The sequence below is a fragment of the Ranitomeya variabilis genome, chromosome 3 (genome assembly GCF_051348905.1).
Source record: "Ranitomeya variabilis isolate aRanVar5 chromosome 3, aRanVar5.hap1, whole genome shotgun sequence".
Lineage (NCBI taxonomy): Eukaryota > Metazoa > Chordata > Amphibia > Anura > Dendrobatidae > Ranitomeya > Ranitomeya variabilis.
The window spans coordinates 84,083,742-84,106,965 of NC_135234.1; the positions used below are offsets into that span (position 1 = coordinate 84,083,742).

Genomic DNA, 23,224 nt, shown 5'->3' on the forward strand with positions numbered 1-23,224 from the left:
ATGGGCTGACTGTCAGTGTGAAGGAAAAAAATAAAATAAAAAATCGCATCGTGCACTATTCTCCTGTATTTTGGCTGAGACTCTCCTATACAAGTCTATGGATGCGTAAAAACATTGTATCCTATATGGATGAACCGATTTATTGGAATACTTTGCCATCGTTATCTTGGGAAACTGTATTTGGTCTATTAAATTTTATTAATCACTGATTTCTAAAAATTATGGCACATGGATGACAATGCAGATGAAAAATCATAATTTTTTTTTTTCTGGATGAAAATGTGACTCTATATACTCATGTAAACTTGGCCTTATAAAAAGTTAGATCGGTGCTTGATTAGATATTTATTGTTCCTCTACAGAAACAATCCAAAATGACCCCAGGACCACAGAACCTATAACATTTCTGCAGTAGTCCCATAATCTTGTTTATTGAACCCGTATACAATTCCTCGAAAACTGCGGACAGGTGTCTCCTGACCTCCCAGGAAGGTTAACAGATGGCTGGATGGTGACCATCTCAGAGCTTCTCCTGGGATATTTCTAGTTTATTCTGGAGAACATACAAGAGGTAAAAATCACAGGCCCGTAACGTCCTGATACATTTCTGAAAGTGATTCTCATTTTCAGTAATGAGTGGGTTGGTTAGAGACACCTGTGGTAGAGACACCTGCTGCTACTTGTAGTCCCACAAGAACAACTTTTTATTTATGGAATGTGAAATTTTCCCTGCCTCTCACGGGGTAAGGGTTGTGACACTTTCATTTGTTTTGGTCTGGCCTTGAATGAAAAATGGTCACATTTTTTGTCACCAGGAAGTGGTAATGTAGTGGAGGAAGTGCCCGATACAAGAGGAAGGCCTGTGTGACATCCTCCAGATCTGTCTACAACTTATAAAATCTACTTTTGCCTCCAGTCCTCGATTTCTGGAAGCAAGACCTGCATATTGGTTCCCACGGAGAGATTTTGATGTTGCAGATTTTCTGCACCAATTGGGTTACTGGTAGTGATGAGCGAGCGTCCTTGGATGAGGCGTTATCAGAGCACGCTCATGTCCTAAATAAGTATTTTTGGTTTGCTCGAAAAAAAATGCTCGAGTCTCCGCGGCTGCATGAGATTACCGGCAATCCACAGCTGTCGAACATCTGCAAGACAAGCAGCCGCAGGGACTCGACCATGCAGTCATGTACAAATTATGTATGTTTAGTGCATCTCTGCAATGGAACTGCACTAAACACACTTGAATTTTTTCATTTGCAGATTTTCCTCATCTAATGCAATTCTATTTAAAATCTGGTAATAAATCTCAGTGTAGCCGCAAGAGAAATTGACAGGTCGCGGATTTCAATCACGCACCACAGGTCAGTTTATACTGTGTGTGGAGAAAAAACAAAACAAAACACGGCGTGAGATTTCCATTAATCCCATCCGCTTCACTGGACTGTAGACGCTGCATTTTTTAACAGCGAAAATACTCGGCGTCAAAATCTCACCAAAAACTCATTGTGGGAACTTCACCTTAAAATTCCAGTAAAGTGTGTATAATGTTTAGAAATCTCCTGCCTGTTGTGCTTTTTTTTACACCGTGTAAACTGACCTGCGCACAGAGTTTGTATCTGCAAAATGTTATTTTATTTTTTTTTCCTGGTACGCTGAATTTTATGTGCAAATTTTCCCAATAGAATTACATTAGATGTGGGAAATCTGCTGTGGAACTGTTTTATCAAAGCCAAATACAAAGAAATATCAAAAACAAAGCATCTGTATTTAAAACTTGACATGCTAACATCAGACAAAAACTGCAGCGTCAAACAAAGGCTATACAAACGCGTAAAAAAAAAAACTTCTCAAAAATGCAATTAATAATGCAAGTACCGTAACCTAATAGGGGCAGAAAATCTGCAACTTCAACAACTCACCAAATACTCGTCATGTGCACGTAATCTTACTGTGTAAAATTGCTGAGAAAGTTACCAAAAAAACTACTAGTTAATAACAAATCTGGAGCATCTAAGTGTTCATCCTTCTGGAAAATCATGAATAATGAGACAACTGAGCATTTCCAGTCCCTTCATCCCTTCCAGTCCCTTCATCAATATCTCTATTAGTTCTCACCGTGCCAGAAAATGGGAATGATGGCACACAGATGTGGTGTTTTTTTTTAAATTTGTGTTATACATTTCCAGGAGTATTAACACATAGCACAGATAACTGAAACCGATCTAAAATCACAGCAGAGGATCTTTCTACTTTCTGACAAAAGCCGGTTCCCACACAATTCCCACTGGCATACAGAAGCCATAATAATGCATTACACTTGCACAGATGAAGCTTCTGTAAGATGCCGGTCACGCTGTTACCTGTAGTGCAGAATGCCAGCTCACAGCCTATTAGTGATGCCCAGACTCTCAGATAAACTTGACACGTTCAAAGAGCTGACTGGTCCTTCTTATAAATGTAGGGTTAGACGTCTTGTAATAACCATCTGTGTTTTATAACTACTCTAATCGTACATTACATGTCTGCAGTCCTTTGTGTCTTGCCTCCCTGTCCCGTGTCTTGCCTCCCTGTCCCGTGTCTTGCCTCCCTGTCCCGTGTCTTGCCTCCCTGTCCCGTGTCTTGCCTCCCTGTCCCGTGTCTTGCCTCCCTGTCCCGTGTCTTGCCTCCCTGTCCCGTGTCTTGCCTCCCTGTCCCGTGTCTTGCCTCCCTGTCCCGTGTCTTGCCTCCCTGTCCCGTGTCTTGCCTCCCTGTCCCGTGTCTTGCCTCCCTGTCCCGTGTCTTGCCTCCCTGTCCCGTGTCTTGCCTCCCTGTCCCGTGTCTTGCCTCCCTGTCCCGTGTCTTGCCTCCATGTCCCGTGTGCGGCCTCCCTGTCCCGTGTCTTGCCTCCCTGTCCCGTGTCTTGCCTCCATGTCCCGTGTGCGGCCTCCCTGTCCCGTGCCAGCGTCATTGCAGCATTTGCATAACTGAGATTTCTGATCCTTTTTGTTTCTCCTTTAGACGATCAGAGTAGGACCCTTCATCTCATGACTGCCCCGCCATGGCATTCTCCTCACGCTTTGCTTTCTGGGAGCAAAAGGGAAGTGTTCTAGAACCCTGCATGTCTTTTCATATGTTTTTTTATTATTATTTTTTTTTATATTTCTGAAACCGCTTTAATATGTCAGTGGGGCAACTTTTTGGTAATTTGCAGGTTTTGTGCAATAGCCGGTCCTTCTGCCCGATCTGACATTTTGTGAAGGCTGAGCTACACACCGGTTGATACAAGCACCCAATGCCAGGCAGGTAATGTGTACGTGTCCCATTAGAGACCTGTCAACCTAAAAATGTCCTTTCCCGTTGGCATAGAGTGGGCTCACGCCACACCTGGTGTCAGATTGGGAAAAGGCAGCGCTGCACAAATCCTTTCAATGTGCCTATTTTTTTTTGCCTTGAGTAGAGGTAAATATTTTGTAAGATGCATTTACAGGTTCATGTAACAGCCGTATATATCCTGTTAATAATGGCAAGAAACTGGGCAAGTTGTCAGTGTGTCCTCTGCTGCAGTGTCGGCTCAAGGTTTTTGTGGGAAACGTGCGAAAGAGTCTCAGTGGGCCCCTTTAACACATACCACAACACATGCTACACAGATACAGCAGAGATATATAGATATAGTACAACGCCAAAGATTTCACTTCTTCTTATATTAGATGAGTGATATCGTAAATTCTACGATAGGTCAGAAACGGCGACAGAGTGACTGCAGACTTATCGTTTTAGACCGGACAGTATAGTCCTCCATACAGTATTGTGGTCACCACATAGTCCTCCATACAGTATTATGGGCACCACATAGTTCCTCATACCGTATTATGGGCACCACATAGTCCCTCATACAGTATTATGGGCACCACATAGCCCTCCATACAGTATTATGGGCACCACATAGTCCTCCGTACAGTATTATGGGCACCACATAGTTCCTCATACCGTATTATGGGCACCACATAGTCCCTCATACAGTATTATGGGCACCACATAGCCCTCCATACAGTATTATGGGCACCACAGTCTTCCATGCAGTATTATGGGCACCACATAGTCCTCCATACAATATTATTTTGGCACCACATAGCCCTCCATACAGTATTATGGGCACCATATAACCCTCCAAACAGTATTATGGGCACCACGTAGCCCTCCATACAGTATTATGGGCACCACGTAGCCCTCCATACAGTATTATGGGCACCACGTAGCCCTCCATATAGTATTATAGGCACCACGTAGCCCTCTATACAGTATTATGGGCACCACGTAGTCCTCTATACAGTATTATGGGCACCACATAGTCCTCCATTCACTATAATGTGCTCCATATAACACTCCATGCAGAATAACGGACCCCAGATAACGTTCCATGCAGAATAATGGAACCCATATAACGCTCCATGCAGAATGAGCCCCATATAATGCTCCATGCAGAATGAGCCCCATATAACGCTCTTTGCAGAATGGCCCCCATATAATGCTCCATATACTATAATGGGCTTCATATAATGCTCCATACAGTAGAATAATCTTTACAGAATGGACCCCAATGCCCCATCTAGTACACCATACAGAATGGACCCCATATTATGCTCTATACAGAATGGGCTCCATACATGAAATGAAATAAAATAAATAAATACTCCCCTCTCCTCGTTCCTTGCTAGATGCAGTTCCGGTCTCCTCTGCATCTTCTGACTCTCCGACACTGCCGATGTTGGCGGGTTCAACCGACGTTGGTCTAATGTGTATGAAGGCCTTTACTGAATCAATCTTCTACATTCATGCACTCATATTTTGCATCAGGCTTTTGTTTCCGTGCTCCTCCTTTTTAGTTTTTTTGTGTTAGATATTTATTATGTTATTAAACTGCTTCTTCTGCATAAAGGCTGTAGGATTGGAATTTTCAAATTTTTTACTTTTTTACATTTGAGAAGTGACTTTCCCCCTGCTCCTGTTTCAAAACTTTAGGTTAAGGATGAAGATAAACCTTTATCAAAGAAAAAAAATGGAAGTCAGAATGGAGCTGTAAGTGTAATGCATGACCATGTTAAATGCAAACCAGCGAGTCGATGGGCTGTAGACTAATATGGCCTTATGTAGTAGCACGTTGATTTTTACCTCCAGGGCAGAAGACCCAAAGTGAGTGATGGCGGGTATCCATGTGTTGCCTAATACAAGTTAATGGAATGATTTCTTTGATTTGTGACTTTTTTTATTTCACTTTGTAGCATATTTTATATATGTAGCATCAATAATCTGGTACAAAGTGATACTACTATAATCACAGAGTATCAAAGAACGTTCTCAAGATCAAACCATGAATGCCCAAGAACCTCCTGTGTGTGAACCTTCTCTAGGACATCGTTGTGCAGAATTTCTGGCCCAGTATGTTCCGCGGCAGGGTAACTTACGCCCTCAGTTTGCCTTTAAGACAACTGGTTTGGAATAATTCAGGTTTTCATAAAACCATTTTGGAAAATGTGATGAAATGCGGTTTGAAAATTGCCAAAGTCTCCTGTTATTCCATAACTGCTTCCAAGATGACGCCCGTGATTAACCCACAGATGGCAGGGAAAACGTATTTGCTGTTTGGGGATCTACTATTTCCTTTCCTGATGGTTATTTTAGAGGCAGCATTGCAGCCATGCGGACCTAAAGTCTATGTCAATAGGTCTAGTGTTCGTTAAACCTATGAATCAACCTGATCGGATTTATTGATATATATCAGTTTAGAACTGTGCTTTGTTCTCTATGGATGTTCACAACTTTCTTAAAATTCCTTTTTTCCCCCAAATATAAAGACTTTCACAGATCAGTAAGGCTGTCAGGTTTTTACAGATGGCACATGAGATAGTCATTCACCTGTCCGTGATTTCTCGGAGACCAAGCTGTCTTCTGAAAATCACAGAGACATATCAGATTTTGGTCCCAGTGTCGGCTCAAAATCGACAGTGCAAGTCTATGGGTCTGTGAAAAAAAACTCGTATTGTATTCGGATGAAATCCGAGGGCAGTACATTTTTCATGGACTGTGACAGGAGAAAGTGGAGACGCTTTTTTTTTTTTTTTTTTTTCTTCTACACATATGGGGAAAAACTAATGACACTTTGAATATTTTAATAAGAATTTGATCTGAATCTAAATTTTTTCATTTGTGAGGAAATTGTATGTTTGAATGAGGTCTTTCTCAGAAGATGTGTGTAGTTAATATTTCACTTGTTAGGGTGCTTTCACATTGCTTTCATGCACTCGTTCCTTTGCCCCATCGGGGCTTTCATCCGAAACCCCCTCAAAGAGGGATTCGGACATATACTTCACGGGGGCCATAGACTTTTTAATGGTGCCGGCAGTGCGAGCGTGTGCTGTGTTGTGCATCGTTTTCGGGCTACGCCTACTGGAGGCAAACACTCAAGACGTAGTGGACTGTGTCTGGGTGTCCATCTCAAGTCGGTGTACACTCCTGAAAATGATGCACGTCCGAGGGCATGTTTGCTCTGTCTGCCTCATAAGTCTATGGCCCCGTCAGCCCATATATCTGATTCCCATTTTGCGGGGAGTTTGGATGGAAGTTGGAGTTTGCTCTTTAAAGATGATTTTCCTTCAATAACTAGTGCCAGGAAATATACATGGTCATGTATCCAACATATGTACTGAGATTTCCATTCGCTCTTCCTACCATCTCCTCTTTCCATGCTGTCAGCCCTATAAGTGTATAGTCTCTATATGGACAAGTATTGGCACACCTGAACATTACACCCTCAGGAGATTTAATAACATCCCATTCTTCATCCATAGACACTAAAGCATTCAGCCATTTTCTCTTGTTAGTGCATTTTTTTTCACAAACTGACCAGCATTTGTGTCCATCAGCTTTCCCATATGTGGTGTTTTACAAATGGAGGAGGCTAATGGACAGGTGTGGTCTCTTGCTGCTCCACCAGTGGCCATAGTATGGTCAGTCTGTGAGGAAATCTTCAGTAACAGGAGAAAGTGGCCAACCTTTCTAAAATGGAGTTGGATGGTAATCTCTGTTCTAGTTCGATTTTAAGTGATGTCTCTGCATCTATGGGGCCAAGGCCAAACCCTGAAAACAACCCTATCACTTTACCCTTTCTCTACATCTCTTTATCCTGGTATTCACCAAGCCCAGACGCCTCCATCAGATGCCAGATAGAGAAGTTGGATCCCTCACTGTAGAACACGTTTCCACTGCTCCAGAGTCCAGCGGTGACCACTTTACACCACTGCATTTCATGCTTGCATTGTGTTTGGTGTAAGGTCTGCATATACAACCCCTGGCAAAAATTATGGAATCACCGGCCTTGGAGGATGTTCATTCAGTTGTTTTAATTTTGTAGAAAAAAAAACAGATCACAGACAGGACACAAAACTAAAGTAATTTGAAATGGCAACTTTCTAGCTTTAAGAAACACTAAAAGAAATCAAGAACAAAAAATGTGGTAGCCAGTAATGGTTACTTTTTTTAACCAAGCATAGGGGAAAAATTATAAAATCACTCAATTCTGAGGAAAAAAAATTATTGAATCACCCTGTAAGTTTTCATACCCAAAAATAACACCTGCATCAAATTAGATCTGCTCGTTAGTCTGCATCTAAAAAGGAGTGATCACAACCTTGGAGAGCTGTTGCACCAAGTGAACTGAAATGAATCGTGGCTCCAACACGAGAGATGTCAATTGAAACAAATGAGAGGACTATCAAACTCTTAAAAGAGGGTAACTCATCATGCAATGTTGCAAAAGATGTTGGTTGTGCTGTGCCTAAAATCTGGACCAAATACAAACAACATGGGAAGGTTGTTAAAGGCAAACATACTGGTAGACCAAGGAAGACATCAAACAGTCAAGACCGGAAACTTAAAGCAATCTGTCTCCAAAACAGGAAATGCACAACAAAACAAATGAGGAACTAATGGGTGGAAACTGGAGACAATGTCTGTGACCGAACTGTAAGAAACCGCCTAAAGAAAATGGGATTTACATACAGAAAAGCTAAGCGAAAGTCAGCATTAACACCTAAACAGAAAAAAACAAGGTTACAATGGGCTAAGGAAAAGCAATCGTGGACTGTGGATGACTGGATGAAAGTCATTCAGTGAGGAATCGTAAATCTGCATTGGGCAAGGTGATGATGCTGGAACTTTTGTTTGGTGCCTTTCCAATTAGATTTATAAAGATGACTGCCTGAAGAGAACATGCAAATTTCCAGTCATTGATGACATGGGGCTGCATGTCAGGTAAAGGCACTGGGGAGATGGCTGTCATTACATCTTCAATAAATGCACAAGTTTATGTTGATATTTTGGACACTTTTCTTATCCCATCAAATGAAAGGATGTTTGGGGATGATGAAATCATTTTTCAGGATGATAATGCATCCTGCCATAGAGCAAAAACTGTGAAAACATTCCTTAAAAAGAGACACATAAGGTCAATGTCATGTCCTGCAAATAGTCCGGATCTCAATCAAATTTAAAATCTTTGGTGGAAGTTGAAGAAAATGGTCCATGACAAGGCTCCAACCTGCAAAGCTCATCTGGCAACAGCAATCCGAGAAAGTTGGAGCCAGATTGATGAAGAGAACTGTTTGACACTCATTAAAACGTCCATGCCTCAGAGACTGCAAGCTGTAATAAAAGCCAGAGGTGGTGCAACAAAATACTAGTGATGTTTTGGAGTGTTTTTTTGTTTTTGTTTTCCATGATTCCATAATTTTTTGAATTGAGTGATTGCATAATTATTCCCCTATGCTTCGTAAAAAAAAAAAGTAACCATTACTGACTGCCACATTTTTTGTTCTTGATTTCTTTTAGGCTAGGTTCACATTGCGTTAACAGCAGCCCGTTCAACACATGCGTTAACGGGCTGCTGTTAACGCAAGTGCCGATATATCATATCGCTAGCGCAGATAGAGCTAGCAGATGCTCTATCTGCGCTAGCAGTGACGGACCCGGAAGTGCTGCAGCCCGTGTCCCAGGGTCCGTCACTCAATGACGTCACATCGCTAGCGCACTCCCATTGTGGGCATGCGCTAGCGATGCGTCCGACATAGGACTTAATGGCGGCGTTAACGGACTACGTTACACCGCGTTATGCCGTGGTGTAACGTAGTCCGTCTAACGTGCCATATAAACGCAATGTGAACCCTGCCTTAGTGTTTCTTAAAGCCTAAAAGTTGCCATTTGAAATGACTTTAGTTTTGTGCCATGTCTGTGATCTGCTTCTTTTCTACAAAATTGAACAACTGAATGAACATCCTCTAAGGCCGGTGATTCCATAATTTTTTGCCAGGGGTTTTAGCTGCTCCGTTGTGGAAAACCGTGCTGTAAACTCCCAGCATACAGTATTTGTGCTGATGGTAATGCCAGTGGAGGATTGGACTCTGCAGTTAAGGTGTTAGCAGTGTTTGGTGACATTGCAGTATGCTGCTCAGTGACCCGCTCTGTAACTGAGTTGCTGTGGTCCCTAAATTCTTCCAACTTTCATTAATATCACTTACAGTTGACCAGTGAATATTTAGGAGGGAAATAATTTCACAATCTGACTAGTTACACCGGTGATGTCCTATTACAGGTGAGCTCTTTTGAATGAGCCAATCTTTCACTTGAGTAGTACAGGCAGTGAGCGAGTTGAAGTCTGCGATTAAGATGTGTGTCCTGATACTTTTGCCCATATGTTATGTTTACTTAAAGGTTATTCCTAACTTTGAAAGTATCTTAAAGTGATCTAAAATGTCCCGTTGGACACTCTGTAAGGGATCGCAGGAAAAAGCCTGTTCTGGCTAAATTTGGTAGTCCTGTAGATAGTAACATAATAACATAGTTAGCAAGCCCGAAAAAAAACATTTGTCCATCCAGTTCAGCCTATATTCCTTCAGAATAAATCCCCAGATCTACGTCCGTCTAAAGAACCTAATAACTGTAAGATACAATATTGTTACGCTCCAGGAAGACATCCAGGCCTCTCTTGAACCCCTCGACTGAGTTCGCCATCACCACCTCCTCAGGGCAGTGAAAATCTGGAATTCCTTTCCTAACAGTAAAGAATCCACTTCTTTGTTGGTGGAAAAACCTTCTCCTCTCCAGACGGAGATACTCAGATACATGCATGGTCACTTCTCCCTTCTGATGGGACATTTTAGAACAGTGTTCTTGGGTTTTGGGGGCTGTTTGGGTTCAATAGTTATACCCCTAGTGATGATATCCTGTGGATAAGTGATAACTTTCAGTCTACACCTGGGCTAATGATTGTTTGTCCGCTAGTTCTTCCTCTGAGTTTGTACCTTCTTCTCCCCCATGTTCACCTCCGGCGACAGCGTACCTTCCCTAATAACAGAAGGATTAGGTAGTAGAAATGTAGGTCTTTGCCTTCTCTACTTCATCGGTTGGAGAAGATTTGTGAGGCCCCTACAAACATGACATGGTGGATTGGTTCCATCGAAGTTGGTGAGTCTGGTTGACGTTCTGCGAATGTGCATGGGCAACTTTAATATACTCTATAAAGTAAACTCACCATCCCCCACATGACAATAATTTGGCAATGTACGGTCCGCTAGAAGAGTCTCCATCAATTTCAGGTATAGGCACGGCCTGACAATAGTTTTTATATAATTGTTTTCGTTGTGCACCATGAGACCAGTCTTCACATCAGTTCACAAGTGTGATAATAGTGGGACTACTGCGGCAGCCATTTTTTTATCTTGGGAGGCATCCAGTACGTCTGCTGGGATAATTGCTGCTATACATATAAAATGATTTCAGACCTTGGTTGGCTTTAAATAGCAACAAGTCTGCAGAGAACAGAACGCTCGCTGATAAGTTTCTACAGCCGTATACTTAAGTTGTTGGGTCAGAACAGATCTGTGAAATATGGAATGTCAGCAGATTTATATCAAAGCTCCCATCCCACTATTCGCTGCAGCAGAGCCGTCCTTTTAGAAGCAAGATCTGGACAAGGCATTGCATTATCCTCTCCTATTGATCACCAGCTCTCGCACCCTATATGCGTAGGGTTTGTTTCTGTGCAGTGGATATCAGAAACATCCTGAAAGGTATGGAGGTTTTGCATTAAAATATCCTTGCCTTTATGGCTTGGAACTATGGGGGCTGGTAATACAATGATCTGCACTGTAAATAACACATTTATAGTATATGACCAGGGTCCATTTTGGGAGGGATGATGGAATAAGTGCCTAATAGACGAGTCAGGTGGTGGTGATCATCCTGCTTTATTATAGTGGCAGCTGCTGGCAGATATCTATGGTGATGGCTGGACTAGGGAGCTCTTTGGGTCCTGCTTCGGTTTGTGAGTTCTTAGGAAAGCTGTGCTACATATCTTGCACCTAACACTGCACTGCAGCTGTGTAGTGACAGGCTCGTCGGCTGCTTTTACAGCAGTTCTCTGCACTTGAACACTGAAACCATAGGTCTAATTTACTGAGCAGTCACCTTCTGTTTTATGCATCGGGCCATATGGGCAGGGAGGAATACAGACAGCAGGTGTGGACTGTCTATGGTTTCTGTAGTCCCATGAGTAAGGACAGTTTTGGACGTCTGCTTTAGTTTTTTGTATTTAATATATACAACAAAATGATTTTGACTTTTGCTCCATGTCGTTTTTTTTTTTTTTTTTTTTGGGGTGTGACATTGTTTTTTTTTCTTGTGTATAAAATAAAATTAGAATTTTCAAGCCTCTCCTTCTTGGTTATTGTGAAAAAACGGAGCAGTTGGATGTCACACGGATAGCACCATGTACTGTCTCCTTTTTTAATTATTATTTTTTCTCTGGACAGTTGGAATTGTGAACAAGCCCTTAGAATACATCCCCATTACAGTCTATCCTGAACATTTATGCAAAAATTTGGAAGTGGCACTCTTTTACAGACAGAAAATGAAAGGGTAGTTGCAAAATGAATAGGTGTAAGCAGAACAAAATGTACCTGTCATACTATACAATAGATATTGTACCTTGTCCTTGTTGTGGTAGACCTTGGCAATTTTCAAACTGTGAGCCTTGCATGCCTTTATGGGGAACACCATAAGCTTACAACTTTAAGTAATATATGCGTGTATAATAGTGATGCGTGTGCGTGCTCAGATAAGGTGTTATGAACATGCTCGTGTCCTAATCGAGTATTTTCGGCGTGCTCAAAAAATATGTTCGAGTCGCCGCAGCTGCATGTCTCACGGCCTCAACACATGCGGGAATTGCCTGTTTGTTAGGTAATCCCTGCATGTGTTGAGGCCGTTGAACAGCCGCGAGACATGCAGCCACGGTGACTCGAGCATAGTATTTGAGCATGCCAAAACGCTCTATTGGTAGAGCGCTTGCTCATCACCACTGTATAAATAGTGTATCTTGCAACTAAACCGAAGAAAAAAAATTAAGGCAGCACTCCAATTGTTTCAGGTGGAAAAAAGTGAAAAAACTTGACACAGGCTCAGGAGGAGCCGAAACTTTGCCCAGGATGAGTGGGGCAGAATAAAGTTTTTTCACTTTTTTCCACCTGAAACAATTGGGAGTGCTGCCTTCATTTTTTTCTTCTGTTTAGTTTGGCAACTATTATATTATTATATAGACTGTTTGCCTGGAGGCCTGGCACCCGCTGTGAACTATTGTGCTGTTCCTTTTTTACTATGTATCTTGCTACTATATAGATCTGTAACTAGAATAATAGTAGTGTTCACTATAACTTTGGGTAAATTCTTCCCACCTTCAAAAACTTTACATACCTGGGATCCCAAAATTCCTGCCAATTTTCCGAGGATTATGATTTACTAAACACATCCGGGCAGTGCAGTTTGGATCCTTTATGGTCAACTGTGCAAAATATGTCCTCTAAGATGAGATATTATCTAACAATAGTCAGAATGTATACAGAGAACCTAGACTAGAGGATCATGACACATGGATATTAGGCATGGCATAAATTCTAGGAGTCCTCTAAGAAGTTGGTCCAAGACCTTTATTTCTGGATCCCCACTTAAGTGAGGTTTTGAATGTTGGGTCAGTGTTTGGACACTCTTGTAAGCATGTTTTTTTGTAAAATTGATATTTGTATCAGAATACAAAAATTGCTTCTCTTTTTATATTATTTCTATGTTCAAAATGTAGTCTGAAAGCTCAGAGAATGAGGGAGAGCAGCCCTTAAGCAGTCCATCATCTCCAATGAACTCATTCTCCCAAAATCCATTGAGAGCAAAAAGCCCAGAGCCAAGACAAAGTCCATTAAGGGTGAAGAGCCCAGAAAGAGTTCCAGGCTCTGTGCGAGTTACCAGTCCAGAACCGGTTCAGAACGGTGAGGAAAAATCAGCAAACGCCATGCAGAGAGCTGGAAGGGAAAAGTCCATAACCACAGACAGTGGTTCTGAGGAAGTTGGTACCAAAAAGAAAGTGGTGAAGGTAGTAAGAAAGATGGTTAGAAAAGTCATTCCACAGGAGGATACAGGAAGCAAAAATACGCCTGTCCAATTACAGGAAAATAGTCAACTACCGTCTTCCATTCCAAAGGCACCTGCCGTGCCCAAAGTCGAGGCTAAAAAAGAGAAGGATGACATTTCAGTAGGCCTTACAAGCCTTATGAACAGGAGTAAAATGAAAGAACATAGACAAAGATTTAAGCTGCCCGAGAAGAAAGCAGAGCCTGCAGTGGAAAAAGTGGTTTCATCAACTCCACCCGCAGAAAAAGCAAATGAGAAGTCCATCAGCACCAACCTACCTGCTTCTGCAGAAGAGATCGTTGACATGCCCCCAAAAGCAATTAGTCCTGACCTGTCCAACAAAACGCCACAAAAACCATCTAGAGGATTTACACCTGAGGTATGCACATGTATGCATGAGCAACACAATCCACCGTAAAGGCGTCCCCAATTTGGAGGACCAGAATTAACCATGCATGTGACCAGTGTGGAGTGCTACTTTGCTCTAATGTATTAACTTTTTGTAATAATGATTTTGCATGACTCAAGTAGAACATTTTTCTTTTATGCTTTTCCACTATACATATGTGTTTTATGAGTTGTTTTTTAAAAAGTGTCTGGGAGGCTGTGTCCTTGACTCTTTATCTGTTTAGGATTATGCTTTGGCTGCTAATAGAAAATACTATAATTTGCTCCAATGCTCCTCTTGAGCTTTTATCAATGAAGAATTGAGCTTTCAATCTAAAGTAGCAATGGGAGTAGAAAAAAACGGGCACGAACCATTTGCTGGCTGTGCTTGGCCATTATTTGTGTTTGATAGCAGCAGAGTGAACTTTTTGGTTTCCAATAATTGTCCCACCTCTGTTCAGCAACCTCTGAAGAAGGACATTGCTCCCCCCAGACCTCAGAAGTCTAAATTTACCCTGGGCATTCAAGAAAAGGGGATCGAAAGCAAGGTGTGTTTCTAATGATATCTCAGGACTTCTGGTTGACATAAGTTGGTTACGGTAATTTGCCTTGTGCATCAAAAATGACTCCAACTCAGTGTTTTGTTTTTTTTTTGTGTGTGCGCGAATTGAGTCACTTTCTCAATCTGCTCACATTGGCGCTCTTACAGACCTTAATTGGAAAAGTTGTCCACTAAGTGAGCTGGCAAGCAAGTCAAGATATATAGTCATATGGTTCAGAAGTGGACCGTAGCGACAGTAGACACTAGAGAAGGCAGTGATGAGTAAGTATTCTAGATAGCCAACAAGTACCCACCTTTTTACTGAAGAGCAAAAAGAACGCCAAAATTGTGCTGCCTATAGATGGATGTTTCTGTTTTTTACTTATACACTTTGTCTTGTTTCAAGCCATATTAATGGGATGAGCATTGACTACAGGGTAACGATCTATAGGCGGCAATAGAGACCATGTTCTTCCTGAAAGACTGGAACTAAGGAACTAAATTGTAGATGTTAATGTGAACAGCCTCATAAATGATAAAAGTCTAAGAGTTCGTAAAAAAACCCATCCTGTTTCAGTGCCATTAGACATATTGTGATCTTGATTTTTGTTTGATCTAAAGTTTGCTACACATTACATTTTTGGCTGCTCTCATCTACAAAATATTGTCCATACACGCATGTTCATTGTGTCATTTTTTAAAATAAGTGTCCTATAGTAATGAGGAACAAATGTTTATGGAAGTGGTGGTTCGATGGAAGAAGGGGTTTAGAAAATGGTTTCCTCACATGCTTAAAGGGGTTCTCTAGTGAAAACAAACAAGTCATCTAGACACAGGATCAGTGATAAACTTCTTGATTAGTGAGCTGACAAACCTCTTTTACCTCATTTAGACCTTTTAGCCTGTTACAATGGTGCAGAAGTGCACACATTCGACCACCACTTTTATTCATTCCCTTTTGGGACTTTTTTCCAGCAGTCCCATTGAGAATGAATGGAGTGGTGGTAGGATGTGCACTGTTGCTTTGTTCTAAGGGTTTGATATTCTGGCCCTTTTTTTTTTTTTTTTTTTGTGGGAGTTTTATGAATGGAAACTCTCCAAAATCCTCCTCAAAAACTTGATATTCTGCTCCACAAAAAAAAAATACTGGAACACACCATTACATTGATGATTTTTTTTTTCTATTATTACTATTATTATACATTTTTATAGCGCCATTTATTCCATGGCGCTTTACATGTGAAAAAGGGGGCAAATATAGACATACATTAAATATGAGCAAAAAACAAGGCACACAGGTATATAAGGAGGGAGGACCCTGCCCGTGAGGGCTCACAGTCTGCAGGGGATGGGTGAGGATACACTAGGAGAGGGTAGAGCTGGTTGTGCGGTAGTTCAGTAGGTTGAGGATCACTGCAGGCTGTAGGCTTGTCGGAAGAGGTGAGTCTTCAGGTTCTTTTTGAAGGTTTCAATGGTAGGCGAGAGTCTGATGTGTTGGGGTAGAGCGTTCCAGAGTATGGGGAAAGGACGGGAGAAGTCTTGGATGTGGTTGTGGGAAGAAGAGATGTGAGGGAAGTAGAGAAGGAGATCTTGAGAGGATCGGAGGTTGCGTAGGTAAGTACCGGGAGACTATGTCACAGATGTATGGAGGAGACAGGTTGTGGATGACTTTGTATGTCATTGTAAGGGTTTTGAACTTGAGTCTCTGGGTGATAAGCCAGTAAAGGGCTTTGCATAGGGGTGTCAGGACTCTGAACATTTTTATTACCTTTTGTGCATTACTGCCCTTTTCCAAGATGACGTCTTTGGTCTCATGTGCACTGTCTTCCGGCTATAAAACTCCACCCCAGCCTTCAGTCTGTGCTAGAGTATTCTGCCTTGCATCCAGCTCCTGACCCTGGTGACTCCTTGGCTATATACCTGCTCCTGTGAACCTGTGTGGTGATCCTGCTACTCTGCTCTGAGTTCCTGCTGCATACACCAGTTTCCAGTTATCCTCCTTCATCTGCTGCTTGTCTTCCATCTGCATTTGCTGGACATGTAAGCTGTTTGCTGCTCTGCTTAAACCTGAGACTATTACCCAGGCCTCCCTGGTTGAGCTAAGATATTATTTGAACTGCCTTATAAGCATATCTATCTGTGTTTTGGACTAAGCAAGGACTTATTCGTGTCAAGTATCCTCAAGAATAATTGTGCTTCATAGACTTTCTGCGTGGTTGCATTTTCCTCTGAAGTTCCCTATAGACTGTTAAGCTGCATTTAATATTTACACCAAGTGTTGTGGACTTGAGTTTCTCTCTCTCTGCACCTGTTTGAATCACCATGTGATAATATAGACTTTACCACTTATAAAACTGTGTCCTGTAGTTGTCTTGTTCCACGCAAAGAGTCTCCTGAGTTATCCCCTATAATTGTTACAAGGGGAAAGGCTGGGGAATAGCATGGGGACAGGTGGATTAGTCAGGCAGCAGAGTGTAGGATGGATTGCAGTGGTGCCAGAGTGCTAGACGGGAGGCCAGAGAGTAGGAGGTTGCAATAATCAAGGCAGGAGATAAGGGCATGCACTAGTGTTTTTGTGGAGTCACGGTCAAGGAATGCGCGGGTCCGGGAAATATTTTTGAGTTTGAGACAGCAGGAGGAGGCAAATGCTTGGATATGTGGCTTGAAAGAGAGGGCAGAGTCGAGGATCACCCCGAGGCATCGGGGGTGTGGGATTGAGGAAAGTGAGCAGCCATTGACATTGATGGATAGGTCTGGTGGAGGGGTAGAGTAATATGGGGGAAAGATGATAAATTCTGTTTTGTCCATGTTCAGGTTTAGAAAGCGAGCAGAAAAGAAGTCTGAGATAACAGTCAAACAGTGTGGAATTTTAAGTAAGGAGGTGGTCAGGTCTGGATAGGTAGATCTGCGTGTCATCGGCGTAGAGATAATACTGCATACTGTGGGATTCTATGAGCTGTCCCAGGCCGAAGGTGTAGATGGAGAAGAATAGGAGTCCTAGAACAGAGCCTTGAGGAACAAGGGGTGAAGTGAGGAGGTGGCGTGGGGAGGGAGACACTGAATGTTCGGTCTGTCAAATATGACGAGATCCAAGATAGGGCCAAGTTGGTGATGCCAAGAGATGAAAGGATCTGTAGCAGAAGGGAGTGGTCCACAGTGTCAAAGGCAGAAGACAGGTCCAGGAGAAGGAGGACAGAGTAGTGTCGCTTGCTCTTGGCAGTTAGGTCATTGGTGACTTTAGTTAGGGCAGTTTCAGTTGAGTGATGTGGTCGGAAGCCAGATTGTAACCAGTCGAAGAGGGAGCAGGAGGAGAGGTGGAAGGACAGTTCAAGATGGACGTGTTGTTCCAGTAATTTTGAGGCATAAGGGAGAAGAGATATTGTGCGATAGCTAGACACAGAGGATGGGTCCAGGGAGGTCTTTTTGAGGATGGGTGTGATCTTGGCATGTTTGAAGGCTGAGGGGAAGACATCTGTTGTGATTGAGAGGTTGAAGAGGTATGTTAGGGTTGGGATGAAGACCCTGGCAAGATCAGGGATGAGGTGGGATGGGAGCGGGTCAAGCGGGCAGGTGGTGAGATGTTATCTTGACACAAGGGTGGAGAGCTGATCTTCTGCCATGGTGGAGAAGCTGGTTTTGGAGGAACAGGGTTGAGCAGCTAAGAGGGGCCTTGGGCGCTGTGGACCTAAACTTTCTCTGATCGTATCGATCTTCTGTTTAAAGAAAGGAGGCAAAGTCTTCAGCAGAAATGAAGGGGGAGGGAGGGGGTGCAGGGGGACGGAGTAGAGAATTTAAAGTGTTGAAAAGCTGTTTAGGGTTGTCAGACAGGGAAGATATGAGAGATGAGAAGTAAGTTTGTTTTGCGGTAGTGAGCGTGGACTTGAAGCTGGCGAGGGACTGCTTGTATGCAGTGAAGTGGTCGGTAGAGCAGGATCGCTTCCATCTCCACTCAGCGATCCTGGAAGCCTGTCTCAGTTCTTTGGTCAGCCAGGGCTGCTGTTATGGTGACCTGGTGGTTAGGAGCACTAGGAATGACCTGATGAGCAAACTAGTAATACAGGACCAGCTCTGGGAAGTGGGAGCTCTGCTGACCGCAACCCCTAATCCTATCACAACAACTAAAAATGGCCGTGGAGCGTACCTGACTCTGCCTAGACGCCTCTTCACAGCCTAAGAGCTAACTACCCCTAAAGATAGAAAATAAAGCCTACCTTGCCTCAGAGAAATTCCCCAAAGAAAACAGGCAGCCCCCCACAAATATTAACTGTGAGTTAAGATGGAAGTCACAAACACAGGAATGAAATAGGTTTCAGCAAAGGAGACCAGACTTAACTAAACAGACTGAGGATAGAAAAGGCAACTTTGCGGTCAGCACAAAAAAACTATAAAAACCACGCAGAGTGTGCAAAAGAGACCCCCGCACCGACTCACGGTGCGGAGGTGCCACTCTGCATCCCAGAGCTTCCAGCTAGCTTGGCAAAATCATGATAGCAAGCTGGACTGAAAACAGAGATAAACAATTTAACTAGCAGGGACTTAGCTTTTGCTGGAGTAGACAGGTCATCTGCAAGATCCAAGAGAGAACTGAACCAGTACTAGAACATTGACAGCTGGCATCAAGTAAAGATCTGAGTGGAGTTAAATAGAGCAGCCAGCCTAGAACTAAATGAGGTCAGCTGGAGAAGGAACCTCAGAACCAGCAGCTCCACTCACAGCCACCAGAGGGAGTCCATGGACAGAACTCGCCGAAGTACCATTCATGACCACAGGAGGGAGTTCGAGAACAGAATTCACAACAGGCTGCCTGTTGAGTGTATGAGTTTTGCTATGTATGAGTTGGGCCGAATCGAGTGTTGCTGTTATTGTGGTGTTATAAAAAGTGGCAGCAGCATCTGTGTCATGAAGGGAGGCTATGTCTGTAAGAGGGAGAAGGGACTCACAGAGTGATAGTAATTTGAGGTGTTTGAGATTTCTGCGAGGGTGAGTGAGTTTGTGGAGTAGGGGTTGCACACTAGGAGAGGAGAGGGAAGATAATGTCAGTAGGTTGTGGTCAGACGGGGAGGGGTGAGTTAGTGAGATTAGTAAGAGAGCAGAGGCGGGTGAAGATGAGGTCCAACGTGTGGCCATCTTTGTGAGTGGCCTCAGAGGAGAAGGTGAGATGACTGGGGAGGATGGAGGAAGAAATGAGTAGTTCTTTACTAGGTGGAGGGATTGCAGGAGATTGTAAGAAGGAAAGTAGTATGGGATGAAAGAGAAAAGAAACCGAAACATTGTAGTGGTTTGGTATTCTGTTACCTTCCAGTCAATTCCAGTCTAATTCAACAAAGTAATTAAAAATCTGTAATTTGAAAGATGGAATGTGAAAGATGCATGGTTCAGACTATGTCTGGGTCAGACTCCAGGGTCTGAATATTAATATTATTATTATGATTTATATTCTGCAAATCTGTGCGGGTCCCAACAGTCAAAACCCCACAGATCAAAACCCCACAGATAACCTAATGACTGAATAACTGAATGGACAACCCTTTTAAGGCCTGCTTTAAGCATGCTTGATCCTATTCTCTACCTTCACTTGTGCGGTCTCCAGTATATACTTTTTTCCCCTATTTTCCTCCCCAAATTTTGGTGTGTGTCTTACAGTGCAAAAAATACGGTACTCGGGACACTGTTGTACATACCAGCTTCTGTTTTACATAGGTCTTCTTCATGATTGCTTTATTAGTTTCAGAAAAAAAGTTTTAAATATTATTTTATACAACTTTTTTGTCCACTTTCACAACGTAGAAAGCATGAAGTTTTGTATTCTTTTTTTTCTTTTTTGTTCATTGTGGAACTTTAACTTAAGTGCAGAATCCCGATGTGATTTACCAGACATCTCCATATTACTTGTAGCTTGTGCGAGAATGTTTCAGGTATAGATTGAGCATGTTAATACACAATATGTACTCGGTTGTAAGCAGCCTATGCTTGTCCTGTCATCACGCGGGCTGGGCCTCTTGTCAGATCCAAGCATCTATGAAAGGTTGGGTTACACTGTGTCACCTGAAGATCAGGATCTGACATAGTAATGGGACCTGCTAGAACAATTTTGAGACAACATTGTGTCCGAATACTGCTCTTTTCGTATGTTGTCCGTATGACAGCCGGCGTACACTGTATATAGTTGGGTTGTTCTCCCATTTAAGTATACAAATAATTAATGCACATTTGACCTTTAGGCTACAAGCCCAGTATTCCAGCAGATTCCACCAGAGGAGGCCCAGAAACGTCTGGAGAGGATCTTCATGGCATCTGTAAATAAAGTTTTAATTCTTGGCTTACTCCATGTTTCTTTGCGCTTGGGCGTCTGTTTCAGCTTCTGCCTGTATCTTTTTGTAGATAATTTACTTTATTCTAACATATGAAACACTCATTCAGTTCAGTAGCCCGAGCAGAATTCACTAGTCCATCACCAGTGTCTGGAAGGAAGTTGTACGGCCCATTTATCTCGAGTCAATCTGACCACGGAGCTTTATGCCAGGGATCGGCAACTTACAACACTCCAGCTCCTGTGAAACTACAATTCCCAACATGTCCGTCAGGAAATGCTGAGAGTTTTAGCATATAGAGTGCCGAAAAGTTCCTGACCCTTTTCTTATACCTTTCTGAGACCAATTACTTTCCCTTGGTGATGTGTGACATTAGCTTGTATGTCAGTAGAAATTGAATAGTCCTGGTCCATTTTGGGTAAAGAAAATGTGAAAGGGGAATTATTTGTGGCCAAAGAACTAGTTGTGTCAGTGGCCAGCCACGGTTATGCCATGGCGTGTATTTCTGATGTCGTAATTTTTTTTCTGAAGAGCGTTTATTAGATTTTTTTTTTTTGTAGACAAAAAGCTCCTCTTTTTGTCATTTACTATTCCTTGTACAGTATGTTAACAAAGCAGACATTAAGGCGTTGAAGAATTTGGTGGAGCAGTCTTTTTTTTTTTTTTTTTATTCCCTGCTAATGTCGCTTTTTTTCTTTATTGATTTTAATGGAGAAAGTAACAGAACCACAAAATGTGTGAACGTGAGCGCTCTAGATAGGGAATGACTAATGTTATTGCATGTATATTTTCCTCTTCTTTGGGGGGCAGGAGAATACCGTAACTTAAAAAAGCGCTCCTCCTCCCATCTAGTTTTTATCCTCTGAACATATAGCAATCATCATATTATACAACACTGTGTACTTACAATTGCTCATTTTGTCTTTCTACCCAGCTAACCTGTCTATTTTCCATTAGGTCTATGACATCATGTGATTGAAAACGGATTAGCTGAGTCCTTCTAAGCTCTATGTAGAAACAGGAGGTCAATGTTCCCTGCATGAGTCTCTGCAAAAGTCACTGGCAGGGTGGAGGAGGGAGAAGCTTCGTTAGGTCCTGAAGAAGGGAATGATTCATTCAGAGAAAAAAGACTTCCTGTTTCTATATAGCGCAAAGAAAAGAGAAGAATTAATTGGATAAAAAGGCAAAATCAGCAATTGTTAGCACACAGTGCTGTATAATATGATGACTGCAATATATTAGGATAAAAACTTTGATGGGAGGAGGAGGAGTGCTTTTTAATGTCTGGTGTGTTTATTTTCCCCTCTGCATTTCTTTCTTTCTGCTAAGTAATGTTAACAAACAAATATTCTAGAATGGTTGTCATCCTTTTGCTTGTGTTAAAACTGTCACAATGTATTACTACAGTGTTTAACGTGGATCTGTCACCAGCTTTTACAGTACACAGCAACCAAGCATACTAGAATGGATTTAAAGAGGATCGGTCACCAGAGTTTAGTTTTCGCACTTTATTTTATACTTGCTACTCCCCTGAATATTCCATTATTTTTCCTACATCCGCCATACAGTTCCAGGGTTATGAGCCTTATTATTTAGAGCAAATTTTTATGGTCTTTTCCAAGTGGGCATTGCTGACAGGTTAACAATGTAGAGCAGCCTAAGGTCATTTCCAGAAAATCCTGTGAGCACCCGCCCCAATGAACACCATAAATATTAGCACTTATTAAAAAGGACCATATCTCTGCACCGATGTGATGGGTTTAAAAAAAAAAAGTAATGCTTAGGGCAGCATTGGAAATAAATTAAGTGGTGACCACTTCTGATCTGGCTGTAGGTTCTCTTTCTTTCTATCACAATTTGGTCGTTTTTGTAATCTTTATACACTCATGTTGTGTTTTATATTGTGTGTTTTTTTTTTAAACAATTACTAAAAATATCTTAGATTTGATGAGGCTGGTGTACGTACTGTAAATATCCATGGCTGTAAATTTCTCAAATTCAAATGAGAATGTTAGTAAAAGCGGTACACATATATTGGGCAGAGAAATTTTCAGAAATTATAGTGCAGTAATTCTTGCAGTAATTTCCAAAGTACACCAGCCCAATCTGGTCTAAGATTTATTCTATAAGGCTTGCAATTTAGATTGAGAAAACTTTGTCCCCAAAAACACTGCCCTCCGCGACCCTCCCAGGTTACGCTCCCTCCCAGGTTACGCTCCCTCCCAGGTTACGCTCCCTCCCAGGTTACGCTCCCTCCCAGGTTACGCTCCCTCCCAGTTTACGCTCCCTCCCAGTTTACGCTCCCTCCCAGTTTACGCTCCCTCCCAGTTTACGCTCCCTCCCAGTTTACGCTCCCTCCCAGGTTACGCTCCCTCCCAGGTTACGCTCCCTCCCAGTTTACGCTCCCTCCCAGTTTACGCTCCCTCCCAGGTTACGCTCCCTCCCAGGTTACGCTCCCTCCCAGGTTACGCTCCCTCCCAGGTTACGCTCCCTCCCA

General features: G+C 42.4%; 1 protein-coding gene across 8 annotated transcripts in view; it reads left to right on the forward strand.

The window, feature by feature from the left end:
• MYO18A (myosin XVIIIA) overlaps positions 1–23,224 on the forward strand; it is a 383,975-nt gene that overhangs the window by 109,781 nt on the left and 250,970 nt on the right. The window contains exons 1-3 of one of the 8 annotated variants that reach the window (XM_077294309.1): positions 13,175–13,867; positions 14,337–14,423; positions 20,638–20,712. The exons of the other annotated variants lie outside the window; for them this stretch is intronic. Coding sequence (XP_077150424.1) covers positions 13,217–13,867; positions 14,337–14,423; positions 20,638–20,712 — 813 coding nt within the window. The 5' untranslated portion in view covers positions 13,175–13,216. Of the gene's footprint in view, positions 1–13,174; positions 13,868–14,336; positions 14,424–20,637; positions 20,713–23,224 lie in introns of those variants that run through there. 8 annotated transcript variants of the gene reach the window in all.